This window comes from Cyprinodon tularosa, unplaced genomic scaffold (genome assembly GCF_016077235.1).
Source record: "Cyprinodon tularosa strain WSP-4 unplaced genomic scaffold, ASM1607723v1 ctg326, whole genome shotgun sequence".
Taxonomy (NCBI): domain Eukaryota; kingdom Metazoa; phylum Chordata; class Actinopteri; order Cyprinodontiformes; family Cyprinodontidae; genus Cyprinodon; species Cyprinodon tularosa.
The window spans coordinates 129,087-151,583 of record NW_024039037.1 but is presented as its reverse complement, the minus strand read 5'-3'; the positions used below and the strand labels follow the sequence as shown (position 1 = coordinate 151,583).

Genomic DNA, 22,497 nt, shown 5'->3' with positions numbered 1-22,497 from the left:
CCTTGTTGAGCTGTCCGCTGTTTTTATGGGAGGCGAAAAGGATTCGGATCTCCTCCTGGGATTTGATGTGGACATTAAGGTAAGGGCTTAGGGTGAGTGGCCAGCAGGGTGGAGCATGAATATGCTTGCTCTCCTGCCAGCTCCACTGTTTCTTCACATCTCCTGTCTCACTGAAGGATATGCCTCCCCTTGAAGAGAGATTAACCCTTACATAGGAAGAGTGTCAATTAAAAGGTTTTACAGACACATGAGAGTAGATTATTTTTACAGGTGAAATAAAAACTGCTGCCATTCTTATGATAAAGGGTCTGTCCCCTGCTGATGATAACTGCCTAAATGTGTGGCTCATCCCTTTTGTCCTTCAGAACCACAGAAGAGCAGTTGGCTGACTGCTGCTACCACAAGAACAGCAAGTCTTCCCAGTGGATAACTTTTCAGCACCATTAAGGAGATTAAAATCTGCTTGTATCAGAACAGTAGTTTATTATCAGGCTTTATGGGAAAGGATACCACACCTGTCCGGTTCCATCTGGAAAGGTCACACTGAATGCTCTGCCATTGTTTTAGTGTTTATTCAAAAACAGAACTTTCAGTCTTAAATCCTCCATATTTTTTTTTACAGATTTGAATGTTTTTATAGTGCTTTATTAGGTCCTATGTTGAATACATAAATTTTCCCACTGATTTCACAATTGTTTGAACCCCTAACAGTCAATTGAGATAAACATTAATACCTTTCCTAAATTTGTATATCACTTTTAGGGGGAATTTCATAAAATTCATCAATCTAAAGACCAAGACTAAAGAACCACACCAATGCTACACAATAGTTAGTTGAAAGCTAAATAACATGTATTATAGGAAACAACAATTTAGGTCAAGTCTACTAAAAAGTTTGGAGGACAAAAGTGCACAACCAAAGCCTTGAGAATATTGTAAAATAAAAATAAAAATCCCTAAGTTTGGAGAGTATTTAGAAGTTTTTAAGTTATGACGAATGTAGGTTATTCCAAAGTGTTCACTACCTTTGGTAGGTGTGCTGGATAATCAGTGACACTGTGAGTCTGCTTTAAGCCCCTTCAGTACAAGTCAATTGAATTTACCTCAAATAAAATCTAGAAGACTTTTCCAGAAAACTCATAAATATTTTAGCAGGATAGTGATTCCAAAGAGATTATGCGTAGGCTATACCAAAAGTTATCTAAAAGCTTTGACAGCACCTTTGCTTTCTACTCCTTCAGACTGAAAACAAATATGCTGTTTCTGTTTATATCTATTTCAGGGAGGAAAGCCCTCTCAGTGTCCAACGCATCACCCAAAGGCAGATTAGTTGAGGTATCATAAGCTTGTTTGTGTCCTGTAATGGTGTTAAAGATGCCTCAACATGGATGAATTAAAGGTGAGGCTGGAAAAAAAACTTTATCTGTGTCTAATTTATGTGTGCAACCTGCTTAAGGGGTGCCATGAAGTGAATCCTCTTCTGACTTTAGATCATTCTGCCTGAGGTGTGAACAGGAAAATTCCAATTCGGATACTGAGTAGTGTTGAGGTTTAATTGAAAAACACATCTATTCATAGAAGTCAGTAACACCCTAGCAATACTGACCTTTGATCTTCCTCTCTGGCAGAATCTCTATCAGTCTCACTTTCATCTGTAGTGACCGTTCAACCCTCATTAAAAAAAAAAAAAACCCTGAAATGCTTTTCTTTACATTTTTGCTGTAGGTAGACTGAAGAGGGGAAAAAAGATGCAGATGATCTTAAATCTGTTTTCATTCACACTTTCAGTCAAAACAACACAATAATGAGATTTTGCTTTTGGTTTGGGGCTCCTCCTGTCCTGTGGGGCAAAAGGTAATCCAATTTAGGCTAAATTCAAGACAGGTTTATGCATACAACAATAGCGCACATATCAAGGAAATAGGAAGATATTTCCTGCACACCATATTTGATTCAACAGTTCATTAAGTAAGCACATTTTTCCCAGATCATATCTTGGAATGATATACCAAGCATGTTTTACTAGTGTTTTCTAGCTAAAAGCTGGAAAACCAGGGGGGTTAAGAAATTGTGTGGCTTTCAATGCCATTCAATAGATTTCTTGCCTTTTAACATACATAACATTTATTATGTGTTATATATGTTATAAAATAAATTAGATATTTCACCTATATTGGTAACTCTGGGCTGCTCTGAGATCTCAAATTTTCCTAGCTTACCTCTGGGGTTGATCTTGTATTTTCAGGAATATCTAAATCCTATTTCATAAAAAGTAAGTCCATTATCAACTCCATGTTAACATTTGTTGTGATTACCAGGTTAACTAAAAACATGTGCTTGCCATGTTTAACTTTGAACTTTTAATAGATCACCTATGTATATTGATTTTATATCTTTTGTAGTGTATATAGCATAGCATAGTTTTTGTTGCTGTTAAAGCTTTAAGCTCAGCCAAAAAGCATAAGGTAGCCTTATGCTTATGCTTATTTTACCACAAGTCATAAATCAAGTTAAAACTTCTCCTGATCCATTATAATAAAACTGATTTCAAGCAAAAAAAAAAAAAAAAAAAAAAAAGATAAATTGCTTTGATTTTTTTAAATGAATATTAGATATTTAATATATTAATACAAAAATAAAGTTTGCCAGCCCTGCCCTAGGAGTGCTCTACCTTTCAACCATAGAGTCCCAGACATAGACACTGGTTCCTCTAACCCATGAAGAAAATAATAAATAACTAATTGTTGATTTGAAACTTTTAAAGAATCTTGCATGTTTACTGACTAGAAATGTAGTCACCTGGAGTTCTGTCTTCATAAATGATCATTGCAAAAAAGCTCATACTTGAAGTGGGAGTAAAGGATAATATTTTAAAGTTAAAAAGAATATTGTATTTTGAAAAATAAGTAATGTGTAAAATTATAATTTCATCCCATCTAATGAATTGTTACCAAGGTTCATTTACATTTTTCTTTACTAGTTCCATGCATTATCTGTTCTCAGTATTTTTAACATTCTAAAATTTGTGATAACCAAATATATTGGTTTTGATGGCAGATAACTCACTGATAAAATACTTGCTGCAAAAATATAATCATGTCTTATTACCTATTATTATTAGTCAGGTTTAAAAGTCTTAATAAAATAAAAGATAAAATAAATAATTAAGAAAAAAATATTTGTACTATAAACATAATTCCTAAGACCTTCTATTGTACAAAAATGTACTAAGTTTAATAAATTTCACTTGAAGAAAAAAAAGTGTCTGTGAAACCTTTTTTTGTTTTGTTTTTTAATAAGAGCCATGTCAGGCGGTAACATGAATTGGTTTGTTTAAATTCATATATATAAAACAGTGTATTGAGAAATTTCATTTCAGTTGTATGTCTAAATAGATTGCTTTATTCTGTTTAGCAATTATTGTTCATCTTGGAATTTCTGAACTCTGCATTTCCAAATGTGTCACCTCATGAATAAGATAAAGCATAAACGCTCCAATAGCTGTCTAAGTTCTGGTCTCTGAGGCAGTTACCGGGCTCAGTTTGACCTAAATACTTGAACTTGGCACACTACTCAGTAGTGATAATTTATTTTTTCTTACACACTATTTCAGCTTAAAGTAGAGCTGAGGGGTGCAGGAATGTTTTCAATGTAAACCATTTGGTCCTAAAATAGAATGTGAAAAAAAATATTAAATTTGAAGCCAGCGTTTGTCCTTTCTAACTTTAAAAGTGTAGATCTGATTTTACCTTTTTAAACGGGATACTGGAGGAAAATGCAGATATTTAAAGTCTCTTTGGACCATCTTCTACTCACTTTTTGAAACATTTCATGTTGAAGCAAGTAATTGACTAACTGACATTCCGATCCCCTGGAGCTGTGGTGCAAGCACGGACAAAATGTTAAGAGGTGTGAAAAAGCAGCATTGGGATTTTACAGGTTTTACTCATTCCTTGCTGTAATACCTTGCAATAAATTCCACTGAATATTTCAACCAAAATATTTAGAAATGTACTGAAATTACACTTAGCTGGTGCAGAATTTATCATTGTTGACTGTATGGCTGTTTTACAAATGTATTCAACTCTAGGCAGCTAACATTGTCAGGATAATTGTTTCCTGCCTCTTAACAAAATTGCACCGCTGTATTGATAGATGACTGAGCTGCACCCTGACTCTCCCCTATTTTGGTTCATCAGTGTTGGCTACAGGAGCACTGGTCACTGGAGGTTTCTTTAGCTGCCGGCTGTTCCAGAGTACGTAAATGTTCAACAGTGTGCAGCCAATTGCTCTGATCCTCTAAAAGCTAGACTCTAAAAACAACCTACAATATATTCTAATTCTTGTTTATTTCTCTCTATACTAAGTTATTGATAAATATATCAATAACTTTCATTTAATTTATTCAGCCATAAATTTCAGTCCTGCTTTGATGAGATTTCATGTGATAGACCAACACTAAGTAGCACATGTCTGTAAAATTTAAGGTAAATACTAGATAATGTTACGTGTTATCTAAAACAAGTGACACATTGATGTGTTCTCCCTGTGTCAATACTTTGTAGAAGTACAGTACAGTCATGAGGGTATTTTTATCAGCCTATTGAGAGACTAATATCGTAGTTCATTGTTCTATACAAGCTCATTCTCTAAATAACACTTTCTAAGTCTGGCTCCAGGTTATCATTTTGATTTAAGTCTGGATTTGACTGCCATCTCCAAAAATGTGGTTATATACATTATATTAAGTTCCAACCAGCCTCCAATCAACTTTGAATACAGTTAAAATATGAAAAAAAAAACACTTTTTCAACATGATGCTACCACAAACATACTTTTTGTTTTTCACTGTAATCTGATGTGTTAGTTATTTCAAAAACTTTAACATTTTTTGTGTCCCATATTTGTGGTATGTATTCATAACTAATAGTTATCTTGTCAATATTACACACTCTTACAGTGTATACTATTCATGTAAATCGCTTTTTAAATATTTTTCTATGTGTTTCTTGGCTATTTCTACAATTAATGCTCCCCCTGCCTGGCCTATCACATTTAATCAGTAGTCATGTCTCAGTTTGTTTGCAGTGAACTTTGTTTTGTTTTCTCTAATCTCCCACAGTATGACTCTGCCATCAGTATGTTTTAGGAAGGAAACATCAGTTAGATCGAATTGTATTTGGTGTTAGGTTAAAAGGGCTAAATGGAATGCAATGCCATTTTTAGAGAATGATTTAAGAAAAACAAACATGATATGTTCCTTCTATTTAAAGGTATTTCCAGGTGGATCAGCTAAATAAGTGGTCCTCCTAATTATCAATCATTCTGTTGATATGTTTAAGTAAGGTCATCCTACTTGATCATCCCCAGTTAGCTATCTTTTTTTCTGCACATGGCATGCGCACTTTCAGACGTATATCTGTGGTGAGCTACTGTGGTGAGCTACGGTTTCAGCCAGTCATTGAAGCTCACCTTTCTCACCTTTCTTTGACTTTGAAAATGGGTGAGGATCGTAAGAGAAAAAGTGTCCACGAAGTTCATGAGAAGAAGAGAAGAGAAAGGCCTCAGAAGAGTCAGATAAATCCCAGCAGAGCATTATGGGATTTGCTGTCACTGTGGCCTGCTGTCGCCATAAGCCGTTGCCATAGGCCGTTGCTACCCGAGAGCGGCAACTAATAACAAAGATGGCGGGGGCACCTCACGGTGGAAGAGGAGTTACGTGACCAACGGGGAGCAAAAAGCAGTGATCATCTGACCAAATGGTCAGTTAACTGAGTTTGCTATAAAGTCCACTATATAGTCCCCACTCTGTATAGTGATTGAGGGATTCAGGGGGTAGGGCGGATGTTTCGGGCACAGTAAGCTTGTATGAGTTATGAAAACAGCAACTTTTAAACAGAGCGTGCTCAAGGAGATATGGGCTCATGTATGCTCTCGCACGAGTTTAATAGGCGATCCCTCTCGGGAGCGGGTACAGGGTTGTGCATGTGAAGTGTTTTTATGAATTGGATAGGGCAGGTCTTTTAAAAAAAATAACGAAAATCCTCCACAATACCTTTACCAATTTTACACTTATTGGTTCCAATTTATAAAATTAAATAAATGATAAGATAAATGAATATACTTTTAATAATATCCCAAAATGTTACAAAGTTAAGGGTTTGGATAATTTTATAGGGCACTGTATTCATAATATATTGTAACTTGGGTATTCAAAATCCAAATCAATATCCTGGGTTCTTTTATAGAAGAATAATGGATGAAAGGCATAATTTGTCAGAAAACAAATCTGAGTTAATTGCCCGTTCCATTAATGGATTCATATTTTAAACTGAAGAGAAAAATGAGGAGTTTATAAGTGACATTTTCTGCTATACTTTGTCAAGATTACTTAACATCTTCTCTGTTCCTTCTTGGCAGGCTGTAGGAGCGTGGGGAGTTTCCTTGCTGTGCAAATCCAACATTTCATTATCTGGGGATATCTTCAACTCAGGCTTCATGTTTTTAAGAACACTGTGATGTGAAAGGAAAAAAAAAAACAAAGACTCTTCATAATTTATTAAATTCTTTGAGGTCTTTAACTCGCGCTTCATGAATAAATCAGACCCACGAAACTCCTTGTCTCTGGGTACCATGTCATATCAGCTTTCAAAACATAGAACTTACAATGTGACAAGGCTGTGAAAACTCAAGTTCAGTTTCACTTTGACAAAAGGAAGAAATGTCTTTAGAATATACAGCACATTTAAGATATGGTAATTATCGCAAGGTTTTTCACAAGGTATTCTTCTCTTGTTAGTTTAATAGGACTCATTGTGATAGAAACCTTCTCTTGCCCCAGATGTCCAAGCCGATTTTTGACTCTGTCCGTGACATTTGCAGAGTCATATTTTAAAAATCAGAATACCTCATTGTCAGCTTGCTGTTTCAAACTGTCATTACAATGTGGGTCTCTATTCATTATCTCTGATGTCGAACCTTTTTGAGATAAAGCACTCAGTGGTTTGGACTCTGCATTTAAAAACATAACATTTATCTTTAAAAGAAAATTCCTTCATTCACAAGATTTATAAAACAAATGTTTAAAGAAACAAAATAATGACCTTGACTACTTTTATCTCTATGTATCCAGTCTGTCTGTGTGCCAACATTGATTCTGGTGACAATCCTCCCATCATATATATGGATTGTGAGAAACTTTAATGAACTTTCCCTGGAACCAGCTGTTTAATGTTACATTTTAAAGTCCAAAACTGTTCATAGCATAACTTATACACATGTGAAACATAATGCAAATCGCAGTTTCTTTATTTGATTAACGGTTTGAAAAATATATAATATTTCACTTAATAGTAAGAATGCATTTTTTAAAACAGATTTAGGTTCAGGATATTTATTTACAATATAAAAGACTCTCCAACTCAAATTCTGTACAAATATACATATTTTGAGGGGGTCATGATTACAAAAATGTTTATGTTTCCTTAATGACAGACTAACAAGCACCATAATGCAGAGAGTAGTTTGAGATTTCTAACTTCCAAACTTGAAGAAAAAAGCAAGATGAAATCTTTGGTTTGTATTTGATAGTAGGTATTTGAAAAGATTTGCTCCAATTGGAGACATTTTTAGATAACACTTAAAACAAACTGCTTCCTTTTGTGATGCATGTGAGACAAGTAATCAGAAAGAGAAATGTGGAATGCTTGTTCTTTATGTACACCTTTCTAAAGCCGGAAGATGCCGTTTCAGCTTTTTCCAGAGATTATATTAGATAAAAAGACTATTTAAATGCCTAGACATATTAGCGTTCAGCATTCTATGTCTGTGAGATATGTTTGAGTGCAAAAAAATTGGAGTATAGAACTCGCAACAACTATGATACTGGCTGAAGCTGATGAGAAAGTGTCCCTATCCACAATAGTACAAGTTTTGCACTACTATGACAGACAGAAGTTTTACTTCAGAAGCATAAAATTCATAATGCAATTGGGGTGAAATACTTTATCTTTTAGGACCATGTCCTATAATGCTATGAAACTGATGAAGTATTAGACCATAATGACCACTGTGGCACTTGGAGGTAAAATAAGGAAGTTTTTAGAGCCTGAGAGCACCATAACAACTGTAAAATACAGGCTGAGCTGATAAAATGTGTGCGAACAGGCTTCCTCTTGACCCCATTAAACTAGGTCCCCTCAGGAGGAATGGGACAAAATTCCAACAAAATTACTATTAGAAGCTTGTAGTTACCCAAAATGTAAGACTCAACAGAAACAATTTAAGAGACAGTTCTAGATAAGGAACTGCGTGTAAACTTGTAATTGCAAAAAGGGTTGAAGTATGAACTATTCTGGCATTTGGCAAATATTTTATGACCCTAACTGATGCCAAACAGAACAAATTTGGCCTGATTAAATGTGAGAGAGTTAGGCAAATGGGGTTAACTGTCTCCTTAAAGACTATATGAAAATATCTGTCTTAACTATATACATATGATACACATTTCATGTAATACTTGCTGTATATATAATTCAATCAATTTAAATTAAGCCTCATTATTTCTCATCTAACCTTCTTGGGTTTAGCTGCATAATATCTCCTGCTCAGTAAGTCTGTAGATTTAGGTCAGTTCTCTCCATATTTCTGTTTGTTTACAGGTCCAAGACTTGTTTTTGTCTCCATCTCAGTTGATTTGCCTGGTGAGTCCGCTGTTTGCATCATGTCTGTGATAGTCTTGACTCATTGTCAACTCGGGATGAGCAAATAAATCACAATAGGTTGCATCAGGCACAATATGGTCAAATAACAGTCTTTTTTGCCCCCTAGTGTAACTTAGCAACCAGAGAACAATAAGGGAAGAGACACAAAGGAAGAGTTTTTTTTAAAATCTACTTTTTTTTTTTTTTTTTTCAAAAAATCTCATCCCGCTGTCATGTATTCCCTTTCCCCAGTGGTGTATAATTTTTTTATGTAGGTTTATGGACATTTAATAATTTTTTTATTGCACATTATATGTAGGGCTTAGGTTTTTGCTATTTTTAGTGATTCACCTTTAGTGATTCATCTGGATTCATACTTTTACAATTAGGTTATAGAAATAGTTATATTAGAAAGGTTTCCTTTTTTACTGTTTTAGACATGTGAAAATATCAAACTGAATTACAATGCTAGCCATCTGTTTTGATCATTAAAAAAGGAAGAAAAATGACTGCTATTTCAGTTTGATATTTTGAAATTAAAAACTTCTGATTAAGACATCCAATATAACAATATATTCAATTAAATTGAAAAATGCTTTAATAGACTTTAGAATTTGGGACAATAGATACCCTTGCTTAAAAAACAAGCAGGTTCACTCACTGAACTAAAGTTGGTAAATAATGTGCAGTTTCTGATATTACAGCTCTTTACCAGCTGTTTCGCTGCAGATGTGTAACCCTCGAATCAGAAGCTAACTTATGTGTTGTGTTTCCCCTTAGCAAGCTTTTAAGAAGTTTGCCAAGTAAAGGTTGTTAAACAAAACAAAATACTTTGGCTCAGACCCAAGTTTACATAAGTTATGTTGCCTCTAAGTTTGACCACAACCAAAACATTTTATTGGTTACACTTATTAACCCATTCAGATTTAAAAAAAATGAACTTAGGAGTCTGTTTTTTTCTGATCAGTTGTTCATTTCCATCATCTGTTATATATTGCTGTTTTCAATCGAAGGAAAACATCACTAGTGTCAAGACTTTCACCAATTTCTTTACTTACATATCCAACATTCTTTCAAATATGTTTAGTAACTTCAATATCTTATGTATTTCTCAATGCCTTAATGATAGCAGTAGAACATTGGAGGATCTTGTACCGTAACAGTTTTGACATTTATATTTTATCTACCATTCTCCCCATTCTTCTCCAGCATCAATGGGGCTTTTTTTTCTCTCCAGACAACTGATGCTCAGATATTTATCATTTTTCAGATCATTCTATGTAAACCAGAACAATCGTGTGTGAACTTTGCAAATTAGTCAGATGTTTCGTAAATACATCATCACCTAAATCCTAAATGCTTTTTTTGAACTCCAGCATAATCATCTTTCCCGCTCCAATGTGTCTGAATGCATTGACAATATGACATATTGTCATTTGTGTCATTATGCAATTTAAGAGGTGTAACTTATATAAGAGTTTGTGAATTTATAAAGATAAAATACAAGATCGATTAAACAAGTAAAGTTTGGAATCATTATAGGACATTAGTTTTCCAAAGCAGAGGTGCCACTGACTGGAAAACACAGGTTTTGAAAAAAGTGTTATCATGTTAACAACAATTTCAGTAATGCAGCAAATAAAGTCATGTTGCAACATTGTATATTCATCTATGTTCCTCAGGAATTAGGTTAGATAATTGTGAAGAAGCTACACCCTAATCAAACTCTACACTTTTGAAGAGCATTTATTTTTTAAGAGATATGTTCATTTTCACTTCATCTTTGTTTAATAATTAATAACATGGTATGTGGTTTTTGTACACTTAGAGTTAAAATTTTATACATGCAATCCCATTAACTGATCAAGGATTTCATTTTTTGACCATAAATATTGATGTTAACCATCAGTATTTGTGTTAACTTAATGTCCAAAGGGTCTGGAATCTACATTAATTACCAATTTTTTATTGGACCACATAAAGAATTTGTTTCTAAAACAGTTATGTCAAATTATTCTTGAATGTTGGTCTAGATCATTCTTGTACTGAATGAATTAGACATCACTCATACTTTTAGTAGCTCAGTAACTAGAGCTAAGAAATAATACTGTGAAAGGTTTACAAAAGAGCAACTGGCAAATTAAATGGTGCACAACAAGGAATCTAAAGTTAATGATTTAAAATTTAAATCATCAGTATTAATCTGCAGAATGCTTTAATCACAAAATAATTATACACTGAGACAATAATCCTTTAGTGCTGCATCAAGGATGTCGCTTTTTTATTCAGTTATATTATAAAAAAAAAAACATAATTTCTTCACCAAGCCTGTTGATGAAAATACATATGGTTAAGTGGTTGTGTCCCGTCTTAAAAGTCTAATGCCATAATGAAAAAAACAGAATTAAACATTTGAGATGTTGAGTAAAGAAAACACAAAACCAGTCATTCATGAAGGTTAGATCTTTAAAATAATTTTTAGAGTTAACATACTGAAGAATAACCAAAAATGCAAATTAACTACAGATAATTTGTTTTCCTCCATAATTTTACTTAAATCGGTTTGTGTTTTATATTGCTTATTCCCTAAATACATTTCAAATGGTCTTCAAAAACAAAGAGCAGGCTAGGAAATGAATTTATACTGACCAGATTCCATTTAAGACTTGCTTGCATATTGTTGATATTTGCAACTATATGCAAGTTGCATCCCTAACATGTTGACTGATGTCTTTCCTATGATGCTAAACAAGGAAATAGTGGGTTTGAGGTTTTGCTACTTAAAATGGTTAAATGCTTAAAGAAAGAATTGTATTATGTAAACTTCTAAATTTGGAGGAAGCAATTAAAAATGAACATTGAAATTTGTCAACTAATACTTTTTACATTAAGGGAATAGAGCATTTTTGGTAATACCAACTGAATAAAAGTTGTTTAGATTTATTTTCAAACAAAGAAAAAATAAATTATTTGCTTGATACAGTGTAGATTTTATTTGGTTTTAACTTTGATAGTTATAGTTTGATGCTCTAGATCCTCAAGACACTGAAAATAATGCTATTCTTCTTCTGGCACAGCCTCAAATGATAAACCAGTTTTTGTTTTCCTCCTTTAAATTGGATGAGCATTTTTCTTTATGGGTGACTTCCCCTTTTCCACTTGCTTGCTAAGCTGCTCCTTCCGGGCAATGAGACGGCGACGTGGCACTATGTCGCACACATTTGCAGAGGGGTGAGAGATACAGGTTTGCATCTGGTCGAGCAGAGAATAAATCTCTGTCTTCTTCAGTTGGAAATATATTTCCAAAACATCTTTGCCGGACTGGTAGTGGCTGTCTGGGCAAAAGAGCTGCATTTAGGATGAAAAAAAAAATAAAAAAAACATCCATGTTTATTCAATGCATGGTTCTACACCATGGCTCCTATATTTCAAACATTAATTTTAAAACAGAAAAAAAGTCCATAATAAAACAAATATCATGTGTTTTGCATCTGCATCTTACCTTAAGCTTTGAGCCAACATTGAAACGTATATGATTTTGCTTTTGCATAAAGTTGATATACACACAATCATGTGAATGCACATGAACACTGATGTATGGCCCTAAGGCGAAGACGAGGGGCTTGAAAGGAAGGTTACGCATATGTGGGTCAAAATAGAACCAGTTCCAACACCTCCTCAAATCTCCTGTCTTACTGAAGTAGAGACCTCCACCAGGGCTAATATTTAACCTTTACACACAGAAAAAAGATAAAAAAAAAAGCAAACTGTCAAATATCTAGCTATTAAGTTAATAAAAAAACAAAGATTAATAAAAATGTTGACTTTTACATGCAAAACTATCATTATAATAATTAAGACACTCTTACAGTTATGTCAGTCATTTTTTATACAAATACAAAATGTTAATACCCATGATCAATGTAATACTTTCAAGAGCACCCATGTAAAGTTGTTTTTAATAACAAAACACTGCATTTCCGAGGACTCTATTACCACTCAGTGACTGAGGTAGAAAACAGGGGTAACATATTAAGGAGAACAACAGATAGCTGGAACAGGAGTTTTGTAATGGACAGCTGCTCAAGTTGTCATGGATTGAGATACTACGGAGCCCCTCTGATGACATGGTCAAAAAAATGTTTTAATTGTGGCCACGAAGTAGTATTTAGTGCGCTGGAAATACTACTTCGTGGCCACGCAATAAGTTTAACGTGCGCACGAAATACTTATTAATAATATTAATATAATTCCTGGACAACTGGGTAAGCAAATCGAGCGCGCCTTCTCTAAGGTCTAAGGCGCGCTCGATTTGCTTACCCAGTTGTCCAGGAAAGATATTAATATTATAATAAGCATTTTGTGCGCACGTTAAACTTATTGCGTGGCCACGAAGTAGTATTTCGTGAGCACGAAATACTACTTCGTGGCCACAATTAAAAATTTTTTTTGACCATGTCATCAGAGGGGCTTCGTAAGATACAGCTATGCTTTTTTATAAAAGTAAGTTTTCACCCCCATAAGGATGGTGTAAACTTATTTAAGTCTTCTGCAGATCCTGAGCTGCTTCCAAAGTGGATAAAACAGGTCAGATGAGATCAGGAGAAGTTGGATGAATCCATGGCATCTCCTCTGTCCTTGGAACATACTGAGAAGGACGTGCTTTTTATTTTGTTTCCGCATTGAAAGAGTTGTTTGGTTGTTCAGTAACACTAACATGAGCAGCTGCCAATAGCCATACAGGGCGAGAGAGAGGAAACGGGTTGTTATTAATAACCTGCCGAATCTGACTTGCACATCTGTGTTGAGATGTTGTTGAGGGAAGAAAATTAAAAAATATTCAGAAAAAGAACTTGATGCTGATGTGGAGCTTAAATCACAGATTCTTGTTGTTCCAACAGTTGCTAGCTATACCTTTAGGAATATAGTAGATGTCTTGTAAGATATATTTGAAAATCATTTTCATTTAAGGTGTCATATACTGATTTAGATTTTATAAAGTAATAACTGGTTATACTATCTGTACCAAAGGCATAACAAGCTGTGTTTCCCCCTTGCATGTTTTCTATCTTGTGTCTTATGATCCAGCTATTTAATGTTTGAAACTATTGGGGGCTATGTATAATGTATCAATGCATAAAAAACCCCACTGAATTTATATAAAGAAAAGATCTGTGCACTAAAAAATTGGCAGCACTTTGCAATAAGGTACACAAAATTTGATTGACTATTAGGGAGCAACTAGGGATCTAATCAGGAACTAATGGGTATTTAAGCAGTAATTACTGGCAAGCACCGAGCCAAGCCTTAATACTGTATGTGACTACAGCCTATTGAACAGAGTAACTAAGCAGGAACTAATGGGTGGTTTCCCTTAACTTAAGGCTACACAAAAACATTAGTTAATCTTCAGGTACTGACTGGGTAATGAATAGTTCCTCACTAGGTACTTGGTATGAAACTTGATAATAACAGTTAGGCAATGTTTTGGTACTAAATGTATTAGTTTTTCATAAGCTGTGACTTGGCAGGTTTAGGGTTTTTTCAGAACCAACACTAAGAATTTTTAGTCCCCTAATAAGCGCTATTTAATTACTCTTTAGTTCCTTATTAGTTGCTATTTGGTTTCCTCTTAACTGTCCATTAGTTCCTCATTAGTTACTTGTTGTTTCCTTGCTAACTACATATTATTTCCTGAATAGTTAACTAAGCAGGAGTCTCATAATAAGGATGGCTCGATGTAACCCAGTAAGTACTGATCATCTAACAATTAGCTCCTTATTCGTTCTCTAGGCGTCCTCTAGTTGAAATACTGTTAAATTTAGTGTACCTTATTGTAAAATGGACATACTTCGTGGGATACACCATTGACTCATGGGAGGCTTGGGGGATTGTGTCTTTTACAGTGTTTTCAGTGGAGGATATCGTAGATGTATGGATTTTTGGATTTGTGATGCTTGGATTTCACCTGTTTGGATTTGGAAGATACCTGATGTATCTAAAATTACAGAGGATATCAGCTGCAATTTGGGCATTGATCAGGCTGCCGGTAGCGGTTGATGCGTTCACAAAGGCTGTGAACTAGCAGGACCAGGAGCTGAGCCGTATGCTGGGTGCGATTGAACGCAAGCTGGGTGCGGTGGTTGAACTCAAAGGTGAGATGGGATTATATCTTAGATGTGCACGGTTGCTTCAAGGCGGAAAAGCCCAACAAATTGGGAATATTGGATTCATTATGTAGAGCCAGCAAGAAAAGACTCAAGGCATAAGGAAAATTCCTGTGCAGCCTGCTCCTAAAACAATAAGTGTTATTTTGTATTCGGCCTCCCCTTTATCATACCTCCCCGGGATGTTACGGCGGAAGGGGCCAGAAGAACTTCTCACCACCCCACAACCTCAGAAGTGAGCCTCTGCTAAAATGTTTTGCTCTTGTCTACATGTGCTTCCCATCCTGAAAGCTTTCTCAATTCAAAATGTCAGAATTAGCGTTTTGCTCAAGGCTTTATAGATTACCCCCAAAAAATGCTTGTTTTGGCTTAGAAAACATGCAAACTGAACCGGAAAAACTGGTCCGTACCATAGGAATGGGAAGTCGTTTTGGGTTCTTTGTTAGCCTGCAATCCTTTTATGATTAACACTCATTCATTAGTGCACAACATTCAAATTTTAACACCCTCACCTCATCCTAATCCTATTACAGAGAATCACCGCTCAAAGATTTACAAATAAAAAGCTCTGTGATGTAAAAGAATAAAGAGTAACAAATCAAAAGCACATCAACCAAAATCATTTTGTTTTTTTAGGTCAGTTAACCAGCATTAAAAGAATAAGGTACTTGTATGACAACAGTGACCTGTTTAAGAAGCAAAAATCTATTTTACCCTAACCCAGACAAAAAGTTAGCTTGAAAACACTTTTTTGGGATAATTATAAAGAACATGACTCATAACACTTACTAATGATCTAACTAACTTATGAAACAGTTACCATATCAGTCCACTGGAATGGTAGCATGTAGAGTAGCCATTAGTTGTGAAAACCCCTTTGATGCTCGGGGCTTTGTCCTTGTCCTCAAGAATTATGTAAGTGAAGTGAGGAGGTTCTGCTGAGGATATTATCACGGCTGGTTTGCCAGAGGGATAACTTTTTCTATTAAGGATCATTAAAACTGTGATAATCTCAAAGGCCAAAAAACATCGCCTGTGCTCCTTTTTACTGCTTGAAAGGATACAAAACAGTACCTGTTCCATCTGAAAACATCATCCGGAAACATGCTCCTCCTTTGTAGAATTGATATTTTACTACCTCTATCTGCCAAAAAAAAGCACAAAGCTAAACATAATTGTAAATGTATTTCAAGATATAATTACATAAATAATTTTTTCATAATATTTTTGATTGTTTCCACCAATTTTGTTTTTTAATTAGACACATATGAGAGTTTAAGGCAGACCACAAATGCAGCATACATACCTTTGGTTTAATAATTGTGTCTTGTTGTGGTGTTAACTTGCCAAGGGAAAATTCACAACATGTGTTTTGGATAACAAGCTTTTGTCTCATCTCCTTTGACACTGAATCATATTCTGGTCAACAGAAAAAAAATATCCATTAATTTTTTTCTCTTCTATAAGAGCCAATTATAAACAACATGCTTTAAATTATCTTTTTTATAGCTTCATGTAAGATTATACCTGAGTTTTGATGTTTCATTTGCTCTCTCCAGCGTTGAAAAGGTCTCATCCTACATACGAAAATCCAGATATTTTGAACATTAGCTTTAAAAATGCAACATAAGATTTAAAAAAATCACGATATACTGCAAAAATAATCACATTTGCCTTGGATTTGAAAATTTTGCTGTATTTTAATAGATCAACATGAAGTAGCACATACTTTTGGAGAGTAACTAAAGGATACATTGTTTTCAGGGTGTACTCTTGTTATTGAAGGCACCTTTTCTGAAACTTAAGTTGCCAGTCTTTTGGAATATGTGTCCCCCTGCTTTGCGCCTGCAAGGACCAAAATGTCTGCCCATCTGTCTTTGCCGTATAGGTTAATTTCAGTCAGATTAGATAAACAAGCCTTGCCACAGATTCTTAAAGGTATTGTGGAGGATTATTGAATTTTTTTTTGAAAGACCCGCCCTCTCCACTTAAAAAAAAAAATCTAAATGCACAGCCCTGTACCCGCTCCCGAGAGGGAACTACTGTTAAAAGCGTGCAAGAGCATGCACAAGCCCATCTCTCATTGAGCACTCTCTGTTTAAAAGTTGCTGTTCTCATAAGCAAAATCAAAAAGTATAATCAAAACCGTTCTCTTAGTGTGTGTCTGAACGTCCACTGTAACCCCTCAATCACTATATAGATACTATACTAATACTAAATAGATCATGTAACTCCTCCAATGCAGGCATCCTGCACCATCTTTGTTATTAATTGCGGCCGACAGCCGGCCACTGTGATAGCAAATACCATAATGTTTTGCAAGGTGATCTCTCCGCTCAAAGCATTCTGGGATATACAGTATCTGCCTCTTCTGAGGCCTTTCTTTTCTTCTGATACCGTTCGTAGACACTTTTGCTCATATGAAAGAACCACGGTGAGAAAGGTGAGCTTCAATGACTGTCTGAAACTGTAGCTCACCACAGATGTACACCTGAAAATGCGCATTCACAGAAAAAGATAGCTAACAGCACAAGCACGTAGGACGGCTTTATGTAAACATATCATCAGAATGATTGACAACTAGGAGGATACCTTTAGTTAGAACACACATTGATGCGCCGATCTAAACGTATCCAAAATTCTGTACATACAGGCGTGTTGGAAAAAATAATTTTCATGCAGAAAAATAGCTCTATCAATCCCCTCATTAATTCTGACCAGTTTCCCTGATTATTTGAGTAAAAGAATATGACTATGTCTCAGTAGGACTTCAGTTGTTCCACTTTTTTCAGATTATCAGACTGTGGGGTGAGAAGAAGGTTGCATGGTGGTGCAGCCTTTAGCATTGTTGCCTTGTAGCCAGAGGGTCCTGGGTTTGATTCCCAGCCTAGGTCTTTCTGCATGGTTCTCTCTGGTTACTCTGGCTTCATCTTATAATAATAAAACATGACTGTTAGGTTAACTGGCATCTCTAAATTGCCTTTAGGTGTGAGTCTGTGCATGTTTGTATGTCTCACGGTGTACCCTGCCTTTTGCTCATAGGCTAGTTAAGATAGACACTGGCCCCACTGTGACAGATTAAGAGACAGAAGGTGGATAGATGGAGTTTTAAAACTTTTAAGTTTGCATACATAAATGAAAATCAAAACCTTTATTACTGAATTGAAGTTTCCTCACAAGTTGCAGAGAAAAATCTCTATATTCTATGCAAACTAAGGAGCAACTCAGTTTATACTTTTCTTTACAATCGTTAAACACATAATGGGCCTGACTTCTGCCCTTATCACTCGGTGTAATTGCTTGATCTTGCAGTTCCTGCACATGTTGCTTGGAGCACATTCGGGCTTCTAACTGCAGCAAAGTGGACATAATATAAATTAGGAGAGCAGAGTTCACAGTGCAGCGGAGTGGAGTTGGGTAAAGTGTAAATTGGGGGTGACAGTAACTGCTCTTTATTTAGCCATAGATAATGTCTGAGCTGTGAAAATGTGTCTTTAGCTTCAGGAGGTCTTGGACTTTGTTTAGCATTCATAAAGAAGTGCCTGATTAACAGAGGTAGCATGTTACCATTCTGTAGTATTGATGCCCTAATGCTTGATTTTTCTTTGAACCCAGGTAGAATTAGAAGTACTAACTAATTTTAGTATTGGCTGATATCAGATACAAATCACAATACTAAATATAAATTAGTATAATGAAGAGTTCTGGGTTATATTCTGTATTATATGTTAGGGAGACAAAGATAGAGTTTTACCTTCTACCTGGTGGGAATTCAGATGCATTTTATTTCAACATAAATTCCTGTCGTCCCTTATCGAAAATAAGTATTTTTTGAGTTGTAATTTCAAAGCTTTTAAATCAGCAGTTCTCTGTTTATAGACCAGATTTAGATTCTAGGCTAACCCGGGGGTTGCTTTTTCTGTCACCTTTTTTTACTTGGAAATACCCCGACACCACTGGCATAGCTCCTCCACAAAATTCTGCCCTGTTTAAGTTATTTATCCATATATGGAAGTGAAAACAATTACAGAGCTGTATGTGCTTTAAGTCAATACTGACCGCATACTATGGAAAGACTGAACATACCACCCTCCTTTTTGTGGTTCTTTTTCAGATGTATGATTGGGCATCCTTCCATAATATTTCATTTCCAGTTTTTTTGTTTCCTTTTGGAAGATTTTGCTCCATCTCTTGTTCTCTCGTTTCGCTTGCTCACAACAGAAGACCTGAAAAAAACAAATTTCAAATGTTTTTCTCTTTCTTAACACTCAGTGCTCCTTTAGTTGTGAACCTTGTCGAACCACAAATGAGGTTGATCCTGTCATTTTGTAAAGGTTATGTGCGGAGTAATCATTTCTAATGAGTTTATGTAAAGTAAAACACTGCTCTCACCCTCTCAAACGGGGTCCCATTTTTCAGCGGTTCGCCGAGACTAAGGGGCTGATGGAGCTTCTGGCAGTACTCACATGTAGCAAGATGAGCACTGTTTTCCGACTCAGCTTCTGGAGGCTACAGCCAAAAAAAACAAAAGGAAAACGTGCATGCTTAGTTATTTCTGTCAAAAAAAAGACCATTGCTGTCAACTTGCCTTTGAAATGTGAATAGTTTGTTTTGTTTCTTGTCTGTATGCTATAAGACGAGGTAGACCAAACAAGGGTATATCATACTCCTCTATCTCTTCGCCTTCTGTTCCCTGTGTTGATCACAGATGAAAAAACGATTAAATAATTGATGTCCAAACTTTATGGCCGCAGGAAGTGGGGGTGCTGGGGGTTCTGCAGCACCCCCTAGTGGCGAGAGGGAGATTTTTTAAAAATCTAATAAGAATACTTTGCACAATTTATACATTTCTTATGAATATTTTGGGAAATAATTTTGACGTTTTTATTTTACTTTTACGTATATTTGGATTTTTTATTTAATTATTTTGAGGCCTAATCTACGCAAGTTCACGTTCACAGGTTACATTGCCATGGCAATGTCAAGCAAGCTAGTTGTTGCCAAGTAAAACGGTATCCCGCTCGTGGCTGCAGACTAGTAAATTTACATAGTCTAATGACATAAACTAGGGGTATGGCATGGAAATGAATTTCAAATTTTTTGGCAAAACCACCACCAGTAAAGAGGAACACTAGCATCGCAACCATAACAACGGAGAGCAGCTGGAGTGAGGAGACTGTTGGCCCACCTCCGATGGCAATAAAATAATTTAATAATTTAAATAATAGGGCATATATTCACCTGAGAACTGATTATGTCTGTGTGTTACAGATCCTAGTTGTGTGCACTGAAATGTATATGAATTGAAAGAAATTATTTTTTGTCATAAGTACAAAGCAATGAAATTAACTCTTTATTTAACCCATCCCCTTGGGAAGCAGTGGACTGCCATCGTGCCGCAGGCGGGGAGCAGTGTGGGGTTAAAGGACTAGCTCAGGGACCCAGAGTGTAGGCTGTGGGGGTCAAACCGGAGAGTTGCAATCATCTCGTAGCACAAGCGCGCCAAAAATTGCACTACATGTCTTTGACTACTGCCATTGCCCTGACCTCACCTGACTTTTTTAACTAATGATAATCTGATATTTATGTCACACGGCACCACTCTTAGCTAATCATCTGTCACATCAGATAGTCAATGCATTTTTTACATTCTATTATTGGATGTTGTGCTGCAGCCCAGCAAAAATATAAATAAATCTACTCTTCAAGCCTTGTGCCTCATACAGCAGGACAATTACATATCCTGCTGGTTGCGACGCCATAAGCTGGAATGCAATGAAAATCCAAACTGTCCGGCCTGAAACCGGACATCTGGCCAACCTAATTCCGGTAGCCAGTTAGCTAGCTGAACATGGAAAAGTAAAGGCTGGGCTTACTGGTGTGAGAGCACAGAACAGGTAATATTAGCTTGTGTGCTAATATGGGTGGTTATAGCTCCAGACTATAGTGAAGACCTGTCTAAGGACAGTTTAGCAAGTCTGCTCTGATATAAGCCTCAAAGCGAGAAGAGGTTTTGGAATGACGCTGCATCGTTGTGCAAGCTGTTTATAGGAGAGGTGCAGTGGTAGGATGTAACAAAATAGAAGTACTTCATTACTGTATTTAAGTAAATTTTTTTATGTATCTGTACTTTACTTTGGTTTTACACTACAAGTTACATGAAGTACCTATAGTTTTAACTCCATTACAAATTCTAATGCTTTTAACAGATCACGTTACATTGTTTTTCATTTATTTTGTCAGCTTGGTTTGAGAGATTTAAAGTAATCAAATGCTTTATGGGGATTGGTCTACTGAACAACTCCAAAGCGAGTAGGTAACATTGGACCTGCCTCCCCCAACACGCATCTAAAATGGATTCCAGAACACAGAGTCTGCCAACAGAGTTGTGCACCCTTGGCTTTATTTGAATGACCTGTCCTGTATAAATGTAACAAAAGATGACTCCTGGAGATTCAGGTGCCCCCTTTGTTTTCCCTAAAAGCCCAAGCTTCTTGTTTTAAACAACTCACCATCAAATCTAAAAAAAAAACATATTAAAGTTAGTTGCTAAATGCTACTTTTTTTTGCATGAGACAGACATTAGTAAAAGCTTACCTAGCTTTTACAAATGGTCTGCTTGCGAGAAGTATCCATGATTGAAACACATAGAAGTCGGGTTTTTCATTTGTGTTTGCTTTCATGCTTATCAATGTTGGACTGCTATATTAAGCCACAGTCCATACCCATTTAATGGGCTTCTTAAAAAAAAAAGAAAAAAAAAAAAAAGACACTACGATTCTAGCATTTTGTTCCCTGTGTTACTGAAGAAACACTGTGTTACAGTATTTTCAGCAGGGGGAGCTTTTTAGATGCCTCAGGCAAAGAGAAAGGAGCTCATTCAGTTTCCATTACTGCAAATAAATCACATGTGCAAAGCTGCGACATATACTGCCCTGGATTAGAAAAAAAAGACATAAATATAATATCCTGAATATGCATTTAATCCACACATCATAAAAATTTATTGAACTCCCTTTATTTTAAACGTTTCCTGTTTACCAGTTAGCTCCGAGAACAGACTATGTGATCCTAGATAATAACTCTGTTCAACTTTTTTTAAAATTACTAAACACAGCAAAAAAAGTCAGACGAAACAGATTCGTTCAACTAGCTTTCATATTTTCAGTCTGATATTCTTAGCAAAGAAAGGAATTGATAGATTAGTTAATTTGCATATGTTAGTACTTAGTTTAATTCTATAAAGTCCAATTTGTATAAATTCTGACTAAAATTCACTTATTCTTTTTCATAGGTAGCACAGATCTCACCTCCAACAATATGTTGCTCTCACTGCAACAGCCACCAAAAGGAGCAGCACATACATTCTCAAGGTCATTTGTCAGCAGCAAAGCACAGATCTGAGCTTTCAAAGGGAAGCCGGAGTAGTTGTCGGGTACCTTATTAACAATGGGGCCTCTCTTGTTGTCACACGTCTCGTGCTCCTCCAGGCTCCTAAAGTTGTCATAAAACTGTCGAGAGGAGAAGTCACCTTCTCTAGGACTCTCAGGAGAGGCAGAGGCAGTTTCTCCCTTGTAGGATGGAGTCAGACTCATGTTTTCAAAACGTGATATGTCATATGAAGCAGA

General features: G+C 35.7%; 1 protein-coding gene across 1 annotated transcript; it reads right to left on the bottom strand.

The window, feature by feature from the left end:
* Positions 1 to 11,755: 11,755 nt before the first annotated feature.
* On the bottom strand, positions 11,756 to 22,464 carry LOC119788769 (glutamate-rich protein 6). The gene is made up of 9 exons (XM_038293396.1): positions 22,180 to 22,464; positions 19,262 to 19,378; positions 18,956 to 19,095; positions 16,397 to 16,446; positions 16,176 to 16,288; positions 15,934 to 16,013; positions 15,690 to 15,845; positions 12,205 to 12,433; positions 11,756 to 12,050 (listed from the first exon to the last, which is right to left on the bottom strand). The coding sequence occupies exons 1-9, from the start codon at positions 22,462 to 22,464 to the stop codon at positions 11,814 to 11,816; spliced, it is 1,407 nt and encodes a 468-aa protein (XP_038149324.1). The 3' UTR covers positions 11,756 to 11,813.
* Between the last annotated feature and the right edge of the window lie 33 nt (positions 22,465 to 22,497).